The 14,230-nt window shown below is 34.4% G+C and overlaps 2 protein-coding genes across 2 annotated transcripts in view; both read left to right on the top strand.

Annotated features, from left to right (window-relative positions):
* CENPK (centromere protein K) overlaps window positions 1–6,815 on the top strand; it is a 58,737-nt gene extending 51,922 nt beyond the window's left edge. The window contains exon 11 of the mRNA XM_030321978.1: window positions 6,780–6,815. Coding sequence (XP_030177838.1) covers window positions 6,780–6,784 — 5 coding nt within the window. The 3' untranslated portion in view covers window positions 6,785–6,815. The remainder of the gene's footprint in view (window positions 1–6,779) is intronic.
* A 220-nt stretch (window positions 6,816–7,035) lies between these two features.
* The window catches only part of ADAMTS6 (ADAM metallopeptidase with thrombospondin type 1 motif 6), a 297,415-nt gene continuing 290,220 nt past the window's right edge, over window positions 7,036–14,230 (top strand). The window contains exons 1-2 of the mRNA XM_030321954.1: window positions 7,036–7,155; window positions 9,357–9,721. Coding sequence (XP_030177814.1) covers window positions 7,059–7,155; window positions 9,357–9,721 — 462 coding nt within the window. The 5' untranslated portion in view covers window positions 7,036–7,058. The remainder of the gene's footprint in view (window positions 7,156–9,356; window positions 9,722–14,230) is intronic.

Here is a 14,230-nt window from a genome sequence, read left to right as displayed (position 1 = left end):
GCTCAGAGAGCAGAATTAATGTGCTAGCTATAGCCCCGATGCTCTAGGATATGTTAAGCTTTTAATAGGCTAATCAAAGAGATGGAAGCGTGTGTTTTTGATTTACTTTTGGCCACTTGGGACGTCGTGCTAGACTCATAATCCTCCGGAGCCTTGAATATCTGGGTATGTCTGTCTATATGGTATATGGGATCAAAGTTCAGGGATTTGGGGGATGCAGTTGGAGTGCTGGAGGGGTTTTTGGAAAGGTGCCTTTTGATAATGTGTACTACAATTCCTGTCTTTGGTAATTTCTTTCCTTGTTGTACTAGAGGCAAAGAGAGTGAAAAAGCGCACTGAGAAAGAACAAGAGAGTGAGTTTCTTACTCTTGTTTTTATTTGAGCTGCCGGTGCAACGCGTTTGGGCTAAATGCCAACTGTCTGGGTCACACGCGTTTTATCCAAATAGATTTAGCGCTGCTGTCTGGAAATGGGCTGCTGAATGTTAACTTTAGGATCAACTCAACCAGGGCAGCTCAGACTGTTACCCTCTGTCTGGGTGAAGTGGGATGGGGGTGCAGAATGGACAAGGAAAGGGGAAACTGAACCATTGCTAGGAACTTTTAAAAGGACAGTGGAGTGTGATTTTCAATATTTTCTTTCATATTCAAATTTCTTGTGCTGATTTTCTTTTTTTTCCCTTTTTTTCTTTTTTCTTTTGTTTCTTTCTTTCTGTTTGTAGCTTATGTTGATTAGACCAAAATGTACGAATGACAGTTTTCTAAATTCATGACAGGGAAAGAAATGTAACATAAAACTGGTGTAGTTGAAGGAAATTGAGAAAATTAATTTTGGAAATAATTGTTTTCCTATGTTTCACCAAAGTGGTAACTACATTTCTGGTTTATATTAATTTCATGCTTAAAAATCATCATTGGTGTTTTGGATTTTTGTAGAATAGCATATAGAGGGAAATAACTTGATTTCAAACAAATCAAATTCATTCATCTGCCACAAATGGCAGCAAATGAAATCTCTCTTTGTGGTATTAATATTTTGGTGATACTCAAGGGGAAAAACCTCTAACCTCAAGACTTGAAATATTTTAATACTCTTCGTGTCTGGGCCACTATGTTTAAGATTAATTTCTACTCTTGTCTACTCTTACCACTTCCTCTTCATTTCCTTAGCAACCACTAGTAGCTACTAGTGGTTTAAGATGGACCTCTATGCCAAATCCTACCCTGTATATGACTTTTATGAGAAAATAAAGACAGCTAACATATTAAGAAAGTTAATAGCACCTTCTTGGGGGAAGAAGAAAAGGTGGAAAAGGTGGATAGCTCTCTTGGCTCTACCAAAAGACACTTGATTATCAACATTTTGTAATAGCCTCAGAAGAAAAAGTGTTTCTATTTTTCAGGAGAAAAGTTATAATACAGATAATATATATTTAACTTTCCATCTGGAAAAAAACAGTTTGGGACTATATGTGATTTAGGGCTTGATTTTTGTAGAATGATGTTTTGTGTTTTTGCTTTTGGCGCATTTGCTTTTCTTGATAGGTAAGTTTTGAGTGTGTTTAATTATACTTTTGGAAACTAATCTCACAAAGTTTATAAATGATCCGGGAACCTTTGTACTTACAGCTTAGCAGTATCCTTGGCATTCAGTAGATGACACTAAATGTTTGTTGAGAGAATAAATGGCAGATGAGAAGTTAATTTTCACATATAAAAGTTAAATATGTGAAGGGAGCATAGTATTGTTGGTTCCTCTGTGAAGACCAAATCAGCCTTAAAATAAACAACCAGAGTTAAAATGGATGAAAGAAGTTGCGTAGGATGTTGTACATGTTCTTTAGCTCCATAATAATAGTTCATGAGAGGAAATTATTACCTTGGCTACTCCCAGATCCCTTGAGTAGGAAGCAAAGATGATAGAGGAAAAAGACAAGTAAGTACCCTTCAACTAGGGAGACTACTAAAGGAGTCACTGTAGAGCAAGTTGTCTGATCTGATTTCTACTTAGCTGGTATAGCTTTGATCTGTGGAAGCAGGTAAGTGATCCCTTAACTTTACTGGCTGGTACATTTGTGTTAGGGAAAAGAACATATGTGAAATCAAAGTAAAATGGAAGTTTTCAAATTTAAAATATTTGTAAGCCCAGTTATCATGACCTAAATTCTTTATTATTTGCTCTAAAAGGCAATACAATGGAATTGATTGATTTCTGTCATTATATTTAAGTATTCCACACATTGGTGGGAAAGAGGAACATGAAACTATATTTGAAGGAAGGCCTTTGAAAAGTGATGAGTCAGATAGGGAGGAGAGGGGGCTAATATTTATTTAGCCATTAAAGGGAAGTGTGTGGACAGTTTATATCATGTGTAATCTAATTTAATCTCTTCACAAGTCTTTGTAAAGTAGATACCATTATCATGGCTTTATTGATGAGGAAATAGATCCAGAGAGGTTAAGTAACTTGGAGTCAAGCCAGGACTCAAAGCCTTTGTGCTTTACACAACACAGTAACACTTCTCCTATATAATGTATAGGAAAATACATTATAATGTATTGTATAATGTATAAGAGTTAATACATTATGATTTATGACCATTATGTAATATTTTAATGTTAGTGTGAATTTTGGAAACTATATTTGAAAAAGTCAGTGCTTATCCATATTTGTTGATAATATCCAGATTAACCTCTCCAGCAGGTGTCAGAAAGTAGGTTAACCATTCATTTTTATTGTGTAGGTAACTAAGAGAGGTTGATATGTTAGTTGTTGTTGATTTTAGTTGAGCTTGGGCCAATTCATTTATTTACTATTTAAGTTCCTTCACTGGCACCTGAGGTGGGGAGTGAGGGAGCGTTTAAGAAAGGAGAAAGAAACTCACATTTATTGGGTGCCCATGTGCCAGATACTGTGGCTAGGGGTGGAAACAAGATTGTTGCTTTGGTTTAACTTTGAAGCTCCTGCTCTTTCTACTATGCACCAAATGTGCTTTTTACTACAAGTCCTTAAATCAAATGTTAGTCTACTTCTGGCCAAGTAGTTACATATTACTTTTTCTCTCATTGCTACTGGCTTACTTAACTTGGGCGTTTACTGGACAGTGCTAATAATTGTAAGAGTGGAGGTTACAAAACTGAAGAGCAGGAAATTTCTCAAGGGCAAAATAGTTGTTCCCTAAACCCAGACAACTCTGTTTCTGAGCCCAGAAAAATGGGAAAAAAGAATGAAGGGTTCATACAAATATATCACCACTAATAGAAAATGAATTCAAATGTGTTAATTATATATTCCTTAAAGAAAAATTAAGGCATATGAGGTTCTTATTTAATGTCAGACATTATTAGGCAAAACGCTCTGAAAAACATTAAAGCCCTGAAGGATGAATCTTGTTCAAGAAGTGACAGTTATACTTCAATATCTCATGGGAAGGTTTGGAGTATGGAAACTGTATTTAAGTAGATTAGGAATCAAGATAACTAGATTCTTTTCTTTACTGCTATTGACTAATGGTGTGACTTAATCTCTCTATAGATTTTTGCTTGAGTAAGCATATGTCTTGCCTAAATCATTGTAGATATAATTTTGAGATGAAACAATTATTGTGTATAAAGTTGCTTCAAATTATTCACATTAATTAATACCATGTATTATTTAACAGTGGTTTTATGGAACTGCTATTGAATATTTAAGTTAGAGTGCCTTAAATTGTACGTATGACATGGTAGAAAGAATTTAGACTTTAGAGACAGATTACCTTCTGTATGACTCTTGTCTCTGCTGTTTTTTCACTATCTGACCACTATGAGCTTCAACTGCTTTATCTGTAAGCTGAGAGCTGCATTAGTTATCAATTCTTGCAAAACAAAGCAAAAAAAGTCACCATAAATTTGGTGGCTTAACACAACACACATTTATTATCTCACAGTTTCTGTGGTTCAGGAAACTGGGCATGGCTTAGCTTTGTCCTGTGCTTCAGGATCTTTCAATGAAGATGCAGTCAAGATGTTGGCAAGGACTCAGATCATCAGAGAATGCTTGACTGGGGAGGGATCTGCTTCTAAACTCACATATTAGTGGGTAGGATTCAGTTTCTCACAGGCTATTACATTGAGGGCCTAAGTTCCTTGCTAGTGGTTATGTAAAGGCCACTCTCAGTGGCTTGCCATGTGAACGCCTCCAAAAGGCAGCTTGCTACATCAAAGCCAATAAGGGAGAGTCTATTAGAATGATAGAATCTAGTCTACTAGATAGTCAGAATCTTTTGTAATATAATCACTGAAGTGATATTTTCTCAACATTCTATTGGTAAGATCAAGTTACTCAAGGGAAGAGGATTACACAAAAGTGGATATCAGGAGGCAGAATCTTTGGGGCCATCTTTCAGGCTGCCTGACATAGTGGTGATAATACCTACTTTATAAGATTGTTGTGATTATTAAAAGTAACATATATTTAAAGTTCTCTTTATTTTTGGTCTGACCTTAAACTACCTTTCTAGATGATACCTGTTAGTCTTCTCCACAGGAATCAAACTTACTATTATTCCTAAAATGATTTTCCATTTTTTTCTTGCCATCTAGACTTTGTGGAATCTATTTCTTTAATTTGCAATGACTGCCCCTATCAGTTTCACTTGTGAAATTGTGTTCATCTTCCAGGGTCTATCCCAAATACCACTTTTTAAATAATATTTTCTTGACCCATCGTCCTCTAACTCAGAAATCATTTTCCTCATTTGATCTCCTCTTAACACTTTTTCATAACTTTATTATGGCATATGTCAGTCTGCCTTGAATTTTTTTCTTTGTTGTTTGGATTATGAATTCCTGAAGGGCAAGGATTGTGTTAATTTATTCTGTGTCCCCATATTGTTATAACATTTTTTAAAAAGTTTATTTATTTTGGGGAAGGGGGAGGACAGAGAAAGAGAAGGAGATAGTGAGAGGGAGAGACAGAATCCCAAACAGGCTCCACCAGCACAGAGCCCAATGAGGGGCTCAATCTCATTCTGAGATCATGACCCGAGCTGAAATCGAGAGTTGGTGCCTTAAAATGAATGAGCCATCCAGGCACCCCTGTTATAACATCACTTAAAAAAAAAACAGTAAAGCAATATTTGTTGATTAATGAATAAGTTTTTCCAAGATTCAGCAATGTAATAACTTGTAGAGACAGATAGAGAGAGTTTTCAATGGTTGTGGTTGTTTTATATATTTTAATAACCAATATTTCTAGCACCATAGGGAATGAAGTAGTCTACGTAAGTTAATTTTCCAGTTAACTACAAATATCCTTTTATATGCATGAAGTGATTTTCTTTTAATCACTAAATAGTGATTCATTTATTTACTCTTTTTTTAACCAACAAATATGTAAACATTTATTATATAATCTTATACACTAGGAATTTGGGATGAAAATCTTTCTAATACTTTTTGTGTTCTTCTCTGTACTAGTAGTAAGTTACCTTAGTAAAAGTAATTTATTCTTTAAATCCTGACTCAGACAGTATTTTGAATATCAGATATTGAGCTATAATACAGTCATATACATAATAGGAACTGTTGAACTAGTTAAGGACCATTTGCCTCTACCCCAAAGTGTATTACTTTGGTTGGGGTTCTACAACTAATTTTTAGTTTTCCTTTCTTTTTTTCACTTTTGTGCTGTTAGTGAGCTAGTTTCTTAGTCCCTTTGCTATTTTCTTCTTCTAAACTACTATGTTCTAGGATATCAGGTAGTCACATATGCTCATGTTCTGTATAAAATGTAAATTCATGGACTGTGAGTGAGGGTGTGAGTCAAAAGGAAGGTGCATGAGATAGAATAGGACATCTCTTGTGATACCTGAAATGAATTTTTAAAAATTCTTTGCAGAAGATGAATTTCTTTTCTTTTCAGTTACATTCTAGATAGTTGAAGTTGTCTCATATGTGTTGCTTTTTTAAAAAAAAATTTTTTTTAACATTTGTTTATTATTGAGAGACAGAGACAGAGCATGAGCATGGGAAGGGCAGGGAGAGGAGGAGACACAATCTGAAGCAGGGTCTAGGCTCTGAGCTGTTAGTTAGCACAGAACCTGATGCAGGGCTCGAACTCACAAACCATGAGATTATGACCCGAGCTGAAGTCGGACATTTAACTGACTGAGCCACGCAGGCGCCCCTCATATGTGTTTCTTTTTAAGTCATATAAGACTTCTAGATAAAGTCAAGGGTTATAGTAAATATGTTTCAAATTTTTAGAAATTTAGTTTGTGCTAGTGTCTGAGTGTTCACAGATAGCTGCTACATGTCACTATGTATTTGTGGATCTACTCTAAGAAAAAATGATAAGTGCCTCATAAAGCAACAAATCAATCTCTGAATATGAGTGTGCTAAAAAAGCACATTAAGGAATGGGATCATATACTGTTTATCACTTACATAATGAACTTTGATTTTGAAGTCACGGTACCTTTTATTTTGTCAAAAGGACGTTTAGTCACTGTACTCACACGTTGTTTTCTTCAAAGTTCAAAAAAAAAAGAATTTTTATGATTCCACTTCACATTCCTTCTTTGATTATTAAGTAGCTCTGGCATTGTTCTGCTTACGATTTAGGTTTCTAATTGTTTAGTCTTGTGAATGTTTATTTAGACTATAAAGAACAACAATGATCTAATTTAACTATATTAAGTCATTTGGTAGTCTTTATCCTTTGGCAAGCATTCAGCAATATAGTTGTGTCCATACAAGATATTTTTCATTTAACATAATTTTTTTTTGTTTTTCTAGGTTAAAAAATGGCCATACTATAGTAACTAATCAGCCAAATGCTTTGCTTATGAAAATTTTACCATCATTGTTTTTTTCCTTTTGGATTGAGAAAATGAACCCAGATATAGAAGAAAGTACGAGATGTTGGAAAAAAGTACCTGTTAAGCAGTGGAACATCTAATAATTAATTTGCAAGAAATTTTAAAGAAATAAAATTGTTATGCTTCGATTTTGGTATGATATTGACTCTCTAGCACATAGGTAGCCCTCCAAAAAAATCATCCAATTTTCTAAATTATGGAAATTTTGTGGAAGACGTTGACCTGGATTTTGAGCCTCATCATGGCTTCATCGGAATGTCATAGTGACCACAGGCTTTCATACAGTTCTCAAGGTAGGAGTCCTGCTTTTGAAAGTGACAAAAAATTTTGCTGTTAATTTGACGAGAAAAGATTCTGAATATTTAGTTTGGGTGAACATTTTCTTTGGGTTATATAGTGATAGGAATGGAGGCCTACTGCATCAATTCAGTGCTAGTTTCTTAAATCTTAAGGGCTCTAAGTGGACTGTTTATAACTTATACTAGCATTTAGCATTCAGTGTATTTTAGAGTTGACTGGTCTTTCTTAGAAGATAATAGACCCAGGCCTTTTCTCCTTTTGAATCCTAAACTTTAATAAGCTCATTTGTTGCTAGGAGTTACAGGCAAGGTCATGTTCAAAAGAAATCCAAAGGTTTATGCTATTATAAAAGAGCAAGAAACCAGACATATTCTGATACAAGATCCTTCTAAAATGGACCCTTAGTGGAAAAATGCTTTCCAAACTGAAGAATTCTGATATGAGGACTAGAATCTGAGTAAAAGAGTAAAAGTGGTAGGAAGTTCAACTTTTCAAACTCTAATCCATGGATCTCTGATTTTGAATCCATGAAATTGAACTTTATATCATAGAAAAGATCTTAACAGAGGTCCCAGGAATGAATAACATTTTGTTTTCCATCATCACGTCTAATCTTTATAGAATTATTGGCAGAATACCTTTTTGATTCCCCTCCCATAAATCTATAGGAACTGATAATTTTTTGGTACAGATGAGCCAGATTTTCAAGGCTATTTTGGATTGATGTCTGTGTCTAGAAGTCCTATATGTATGTAATGTAGCTTCTCAAAGTATATTAATAAATCCATAACATTTAGCATGAATTCTTATTTATAAGAAGTGAACAATATTGTCTTTTAATTTATTTCTATTTGGTCATAGTCTCATGGGAGTTTATATTTGTTGGGAACTCCATGTATAGACAACGAGGCAACGGACAGACATTTGGTTTTCCTTTGTGGTAAACCTCGCTAAAGAAAGATGTGGTTAAAAAGGTAGATTGGAAATATTAAGTACACCTAAATGAGGAAAACATATTTAATATCCTCCAAATTTCTTTTTGTCAATCTGATGAATTTTTAACAGCTTTATTGCAGTACAATAAATATATAATTTACTTATTTAAAGTGCACAATTCAGTGGTTTATAGTATATTCACAGACTCATATAACCAATTCTAGAATCAGTCAATTTTACTACAATCAATTTTAGAATATTTTCAACACTCTAAAAGAAACCCTGTGCCCATTAATAGTCATTCCCAAACTCTCTTCAAAGTACTCTCCACCCCAGCCCTAAGCAGCCTACTTAGGCTACTTCTGTCTCTAGAGATATTCCTACTGAATACTTCATACAAAAGGAATCATATAATATGTGGTCTTTTGTGACTGGTCCCTTCTACTTAGTATAATATTTTTAGAATGTTAGATAATTAACTTTGATAATGAAGGCAGTCATTATGAAGGTTCATTCATGTCATACTATGTATCAGTACTATGCAGAATAACATTCCATTGTGTGAATATACCCCATTTTATTTATTCATTCATCAGTTGATGAATATTCAGGTTATTTCTCCCTTTTGGCTATTATGAATAGTGCTGCTATAAACAGTCATGTACAGGTTTTTGTGTGGATATGTTTTCATTTCTCTCGGGTAAATACCTAGGAGTGGAATTGCTGGGTCAGATGGCAGTTCCATGTTCAACCTTCTGAGGAGCTTCCAGACTTGTTTTCCAGAGTGGCTTCTGTATTTTCCAACTGATGATTAAAAAAAAAAAAATTTCTACAAGGCTGTAGAAATTCAATATTAACTTTTTTGGATAACTTTCACAAACATTTTATCCAGGCTAAATTCTATTCTTTTAAATGTGTGTACTTTTTCACTGTTATTTATTTCAATATAAAATATTCATATTTCCCATAGAATTTAGTTTTTAGAATCCACTAAAAAATAAATAGAAAAAAGAAAAATAGTCCTTCAAACTAATTTTAAAATGATGTTATTTTGAGGAATAAATGGAACTTAATTCATCATTAGATTTTAAACTTCATCTTGTTTAATATAACAGTTTTTGTTCATACCTCTCACATATAATGATGCATAGTTTTGACTGATAGAGTTTTTGTTGTTTATACTGCCACTTCTTTGTTCTGTTAAATTTTCTTTTCTTCCATGTGTTTTTTCTGGATTCTCTGCCTTGTGATTACAAAGAGGAATTCCTGACTTATCTAGAACACTACCAGCTAACTATTCCAATAAGGGTTGATCAAAATGGAGCTTTTCTCAGCTTTACTGTGAAAAATGATAAACACTCCAGGAGAAGACGGAGTATGGACCCTATCGATCCACAGCAGGCAGTATCTAAGTTATTTTTTAAACTTTCAGCCTATGGCAAGCACTTTCACCTAAACTTGACTCTCAACACAGATTTTGTGTCCAAACATTTTACAGTAGAATACTGGGGAAAAGATGGACCCCAGTGGAAACATGATTTTTTAGACAACTGTCATTACACAGGATACTTGCAAGATCAACGTAGTACAACTAAAGTGGCTTTAAGCAACTGTATTGGGTTGGTAAGTAGATGTTATAATTTTTTAGTTTCTTATGGGGAAATAAATTTACAATGTAAATGTCTTTCCTCAGATTAATAATATATAAAGAAATGGTTTAAGTAGGGAAGGTAACAGTCTTATTATTATTATTTTTTTTTTTTTTTTGTTATTTCTGCTGCCTTTGCTTTTTATAGTCCTTTTGGTAATGTTTGCATTGACCTTTCAAAGTAAGGACAGTTTCTAAAACCCTATATTATTTGTAAAATGAATTGAGTACATAGCAGTGTTAGGCTTTATATATAAAATAATTTTTTTGAATAAGAATAAGGTATCCAAGATAAATCTGTTTTGAAACTTTTCATATATTAAAATGACACTTGCTATTAAATATGATAGAAAAATGCTGTTCCTAGTTATCAACACTGCTCTCTGTGTTTGGCATCAACACTAAGTATGCCACTGATAGTTTTAACAGCATGGTGAAATGAACCAATTTGAGATTTAGGGAAAAAAAAATCAATTCCATTGTGAGACGTGCTGGCAGAGAGTGATGGGGATATGAAGGGGAGTTAGGACATAGAGGAGATAATGAAGGTCCATGTAAGGACTGTGCCCCTGGGAATACACAGCAAAGAATGAATTTAAACCACATTTTGGAGAGAAAATGCACAGGATTTGTGTCTTCCTAATGTTTTCTTCCCATACATTAGTATGATTCCTAATAAGACATATAGTACATAGTAGGTATTTAATAATATGTTTAAAAATTGAGATAAAATTGAACTGGGTGTGGGATGAAGGAGTGAAAGTAATTGAAGGTGGCGGAGGCTTCTTTTTTGGGTGACAGATATATGAATTATACTAGTTAAGAAAGGGAACGCCACTGGAGCGCTGGATTGAAGAGGAGTGTGATATAGTAAATGTGAGGAATCAGAAGAAATAGGGTTGAAGATGTCTAAATGACATTTGGGAAGTACAGCTCTGAAATTTAGGAAAGAATTTAATTCTGGAAGCAAGTAATTTGAGAGTCATTAAGCGACTGTGAAATTGTGAAACATGTTGTTTGAGGAGTCAAAAGGGAGGATAAAGTTGAAAATGGAAATTCTGCTACACTTAAGGGGATAGCAGAGTGTCGCCCATGTATTCTTCATCCTTTAGTAAGACTTTCTGTTTCTCATTCTTTTCCCCTCTATTTGTTAATACCTTTTTGCTTTACTTTGCTTCCTATTGAAACTGCATGGCCCATGTTGACTAACTTTGATTACTGAAGATGTGATCTGCCAGGTTTGTCCACTGAAGTCACTATTTTCTCCTTGGCAACTAATAAGGAATTTCTGAGCAGATACTTTGAGACTATGTAAATATCTTGTTTCTCATCACACTTTTACCCACCAAACTTAGTAACTCACACCTTCATTCTTATTTTACATTATGTTACATTTTAAATCAAATATGATATGTAAACAGGGTTTTGTTTTTTTTTAAATCCCACTTTTTGAATAAGCTCCACGGCCATGTGGGGCTTGAACTCACATCCCTGAGATCAAGAGTCAGCATGCTGTATTGACTGATCCAGCCAGGGGCCCCCTCAAAAGCCCTTTTAACCAATTCTGTTTTTATTTTTTGATTAAAAAATTCTTTTCATGTTTATTAATTTTGAGAGAGAGAGAAAGAGCACACACCTGTGTGTGAGAGGGGAAAGGCAGAGAGAGACCGAGAGAGGAGAGAATCCCAAGCGGACTTCAAGCTGTCAGTGCAGAGCCTGATGCATGGCTCTGTCTCATGACCTGAGCCAAAATCAAGAGCTAGTGCCCCAACTCAGGTGCCCCAACCAATTCTGTTTTTTAATTGTTCTATATAAAATAATATCAATGTAGAGATCATTAGTGTCTTCTAATCATATTTCCTCACCCATTGTTTCATCATTACAATCCTTGCACCATAAAGACAATTCCTAACATTATTGTTTGTCAGTTGTTCAAAATATTGTCACATTTAGTTTTCTTTATATATTTGGGCCATGGCTTTCTTTTCTAGCTTTTATATTTCTAGAGTTTCTAACTACTGTTATTTTGTCTTATTGTAAAAAAAAAATAATGATTTCTTTACCAAGTGATCAATATTATCTATTTTATTAGACCTTGTATCTATTGCTTGGAATATATCCCATTCTTCTTTGGAGGCATTTTTCTCTTGGAATCTACTGGTTTAATTAATTTTTTGAGCTACTCTACATATCTCATCTTGGGATGCTTCTTTCCTAGTTAGTTCTATGTCTTACTCTTTTTGAGTTTACATCATGATTTTATTGGAGAACATCTTCAAGTAATTACCTCAGAAAATGTGTCTGGGAAGTAAAATTTCTGAGTCTATTTGCCTATTTGAAGGTTACTGTTGCTTTTGTGTTTGGTTAATAATTTAGCTGGATGTGGAATTCTAGTTTCAAAAATCATTTTTCTTTGGAACCATGAATGGTGGAATTGGGAAAGGGAAATATGGGGCATCCAATTTATGATATGACTTTATGTCTTAGGGAAAGATTTAAAGATCTTTAAAAAAATTAGCATTGATTCATTTTGGGTGACAGACATCTGCTTCTTGTTCTTTTCTTTTTTTTTTCCCTAAGAATTTTCCTCAATGAAGGTGATATGTGATATGATCTTCTCTTTATCCTTTCTATTTCAAGAATTTTATTAATGTGGTAAGCTATGGGTCTTGTTTCCTTATCCTTACTTCATATTTAATGGATGCTTTCAATGTAAAGACAGACACTCCTTCAGCTTAGAGAAATTGAAAAAAAAATTTCCTTAGTATTTTTCTTAAGATTCTTGTTTCCTACCCCCTGCATTTTTGTAGTTGGTTCTTTACTTCCCTTGTCCTTCTCTTTTTCCATGGTTTTCTTTTTTGTGCTAAGTTCTATGTATGAGATTTATCCAGTTTTGCCTTCTTTTCCTTCAGTTGATTTAAAAATTACAAGCAGTCATGGTTCTAATTTTCAAGAGATTTCCCTTTTTGATTGTTCCTTTCTTTACATTTTATTCTTATTTCTTAGCTATGCCCAGAGTTGTTTTTCTGCATTTTCCATTATTCATTCATCCACACACCAAATATTTATAAGTACCTATCATGTATAATAGACACTGTTCTAGGTGCTAGGAGTACGACAGTGAACAAAGGAGAAATCCCTATCATTGCAAAACTTGTATTCTCTTGGAGAAGATACACAGTCAGATAAGTAGATAAAAATCACAGTATGTTGGATAATGATAAGTTCTCAGGTAGAAAAAATAGTGAGTAAAGACCTAAGGAAAATGAGGAAGGGAAGCTGACATCCAAAGAATAGGCTTTCCAGGTGGAAATCTTCAAGTACAAAGATTTGATCTAAGAGTGTTTGGGGGACAGCAAGATTGCCCAGGCTGGAACTCAGTGAAAGAGAGGAAGTGTAATGGAAGGTGAGGTTAAAAAGAGAACTGGAGGCTAGATGGTAGGTTTTAGAGGACACAGTCAGGATAAAATCCATGACTCCAAGCTTGAGGCCTGAGCAACTAGAAGAACAAAGCAGCCATCAGTTGAGATGAGAAAGACTCAGGCATTTACTGAGATGGAAAAGCTGTAGGAGGACAAGATTGTGGGGTGATATATATCAATGAGTTCAGTTGGACATGTTAAACGTGAGGTGTTGTATAAGATGGTGGGTATACAAGTCTGGAATTTGGCAGAGAAATGTGAATTATGGAGTTATAAATTTTGGAGTCATCAATATATAGATGGCATTTAAAGCCAGGAGGTTATATGAAATTGCTTGGGGTAGGGGAATAATATAGATAGAATAAAGAAGAAGTTAAAAAAAAAAAGTGGTTTAAGGAAATGAACCTTTGGACACTCCAGGAGGTTAGGGAGCTCAGAAAGATGTGGAGGAGACCAAAAAGCATAGTGGAGTAAGAAAGTTGAAGGAAAGCCAGGCAAAAATCCTAGAAGCTAAGAGAAGGAAGTATTTCAAGAGAAAAATGCTGCATTGGATTTATCAATGAGGAGGTTGTTGGTGACCTTGACAAAAGCAGTGCTGAAGTCATAGTGGCATTTAAGGAAAACAGAGAAAAGAGTACATACATAATTATTTTAAAGACTTTAGGAAAAGTAAGAAATGATCAGTGACTACAGGTATGAATGAGTTCAGAGGAGGTTATGTTTTGTTTGATAAAGGTGGGAATGATTATGTGGAGAAAAGGAAAATTTCTCTTGATAGGTGAGAAGGGATGGAATCATAAATAGAATCACTGTCCTTAGTGATTAGGAGAAGTAGACAGTTCATCCATAATACAAGGAAATAAAATAGATTATATGGACATGAGATGCAGGCAGGTGGGTATTTGTGTTGTAGGACTTTGCAGGAGGTTGTATGATGTTTAATGGAATGGAACATGGCAAGATGAGGTATTAGGGGATTAAGAGGTATTAGGGGATTAAGAAAGTATAGAATGTTTATCCAGGTGAGCAGGATACTGAGTGTATTAGAGAAACATAGTATAA

The sequence above is a fragment of the Lynx canadensis genome, chromosome A1 (assembly GCF_007474595.2).
Source record: "Lynx canadensis isolate LIC74 chromosome A1, mLynCan4.pri.v2, whole genome shotgun sequence".
In the NCBI taxonomy this organism is placed as follows: Eukaryota; Metazoa; Chordata; class Mammalia; order Carnivora; family Felidae; genus Lynx; species Lynx canadensis.
The sequence above is the reverse complement of the archived record's forward strand: the minus strand, read 5'-3'. Positions and strand labels throughout refer to the sequence as shown.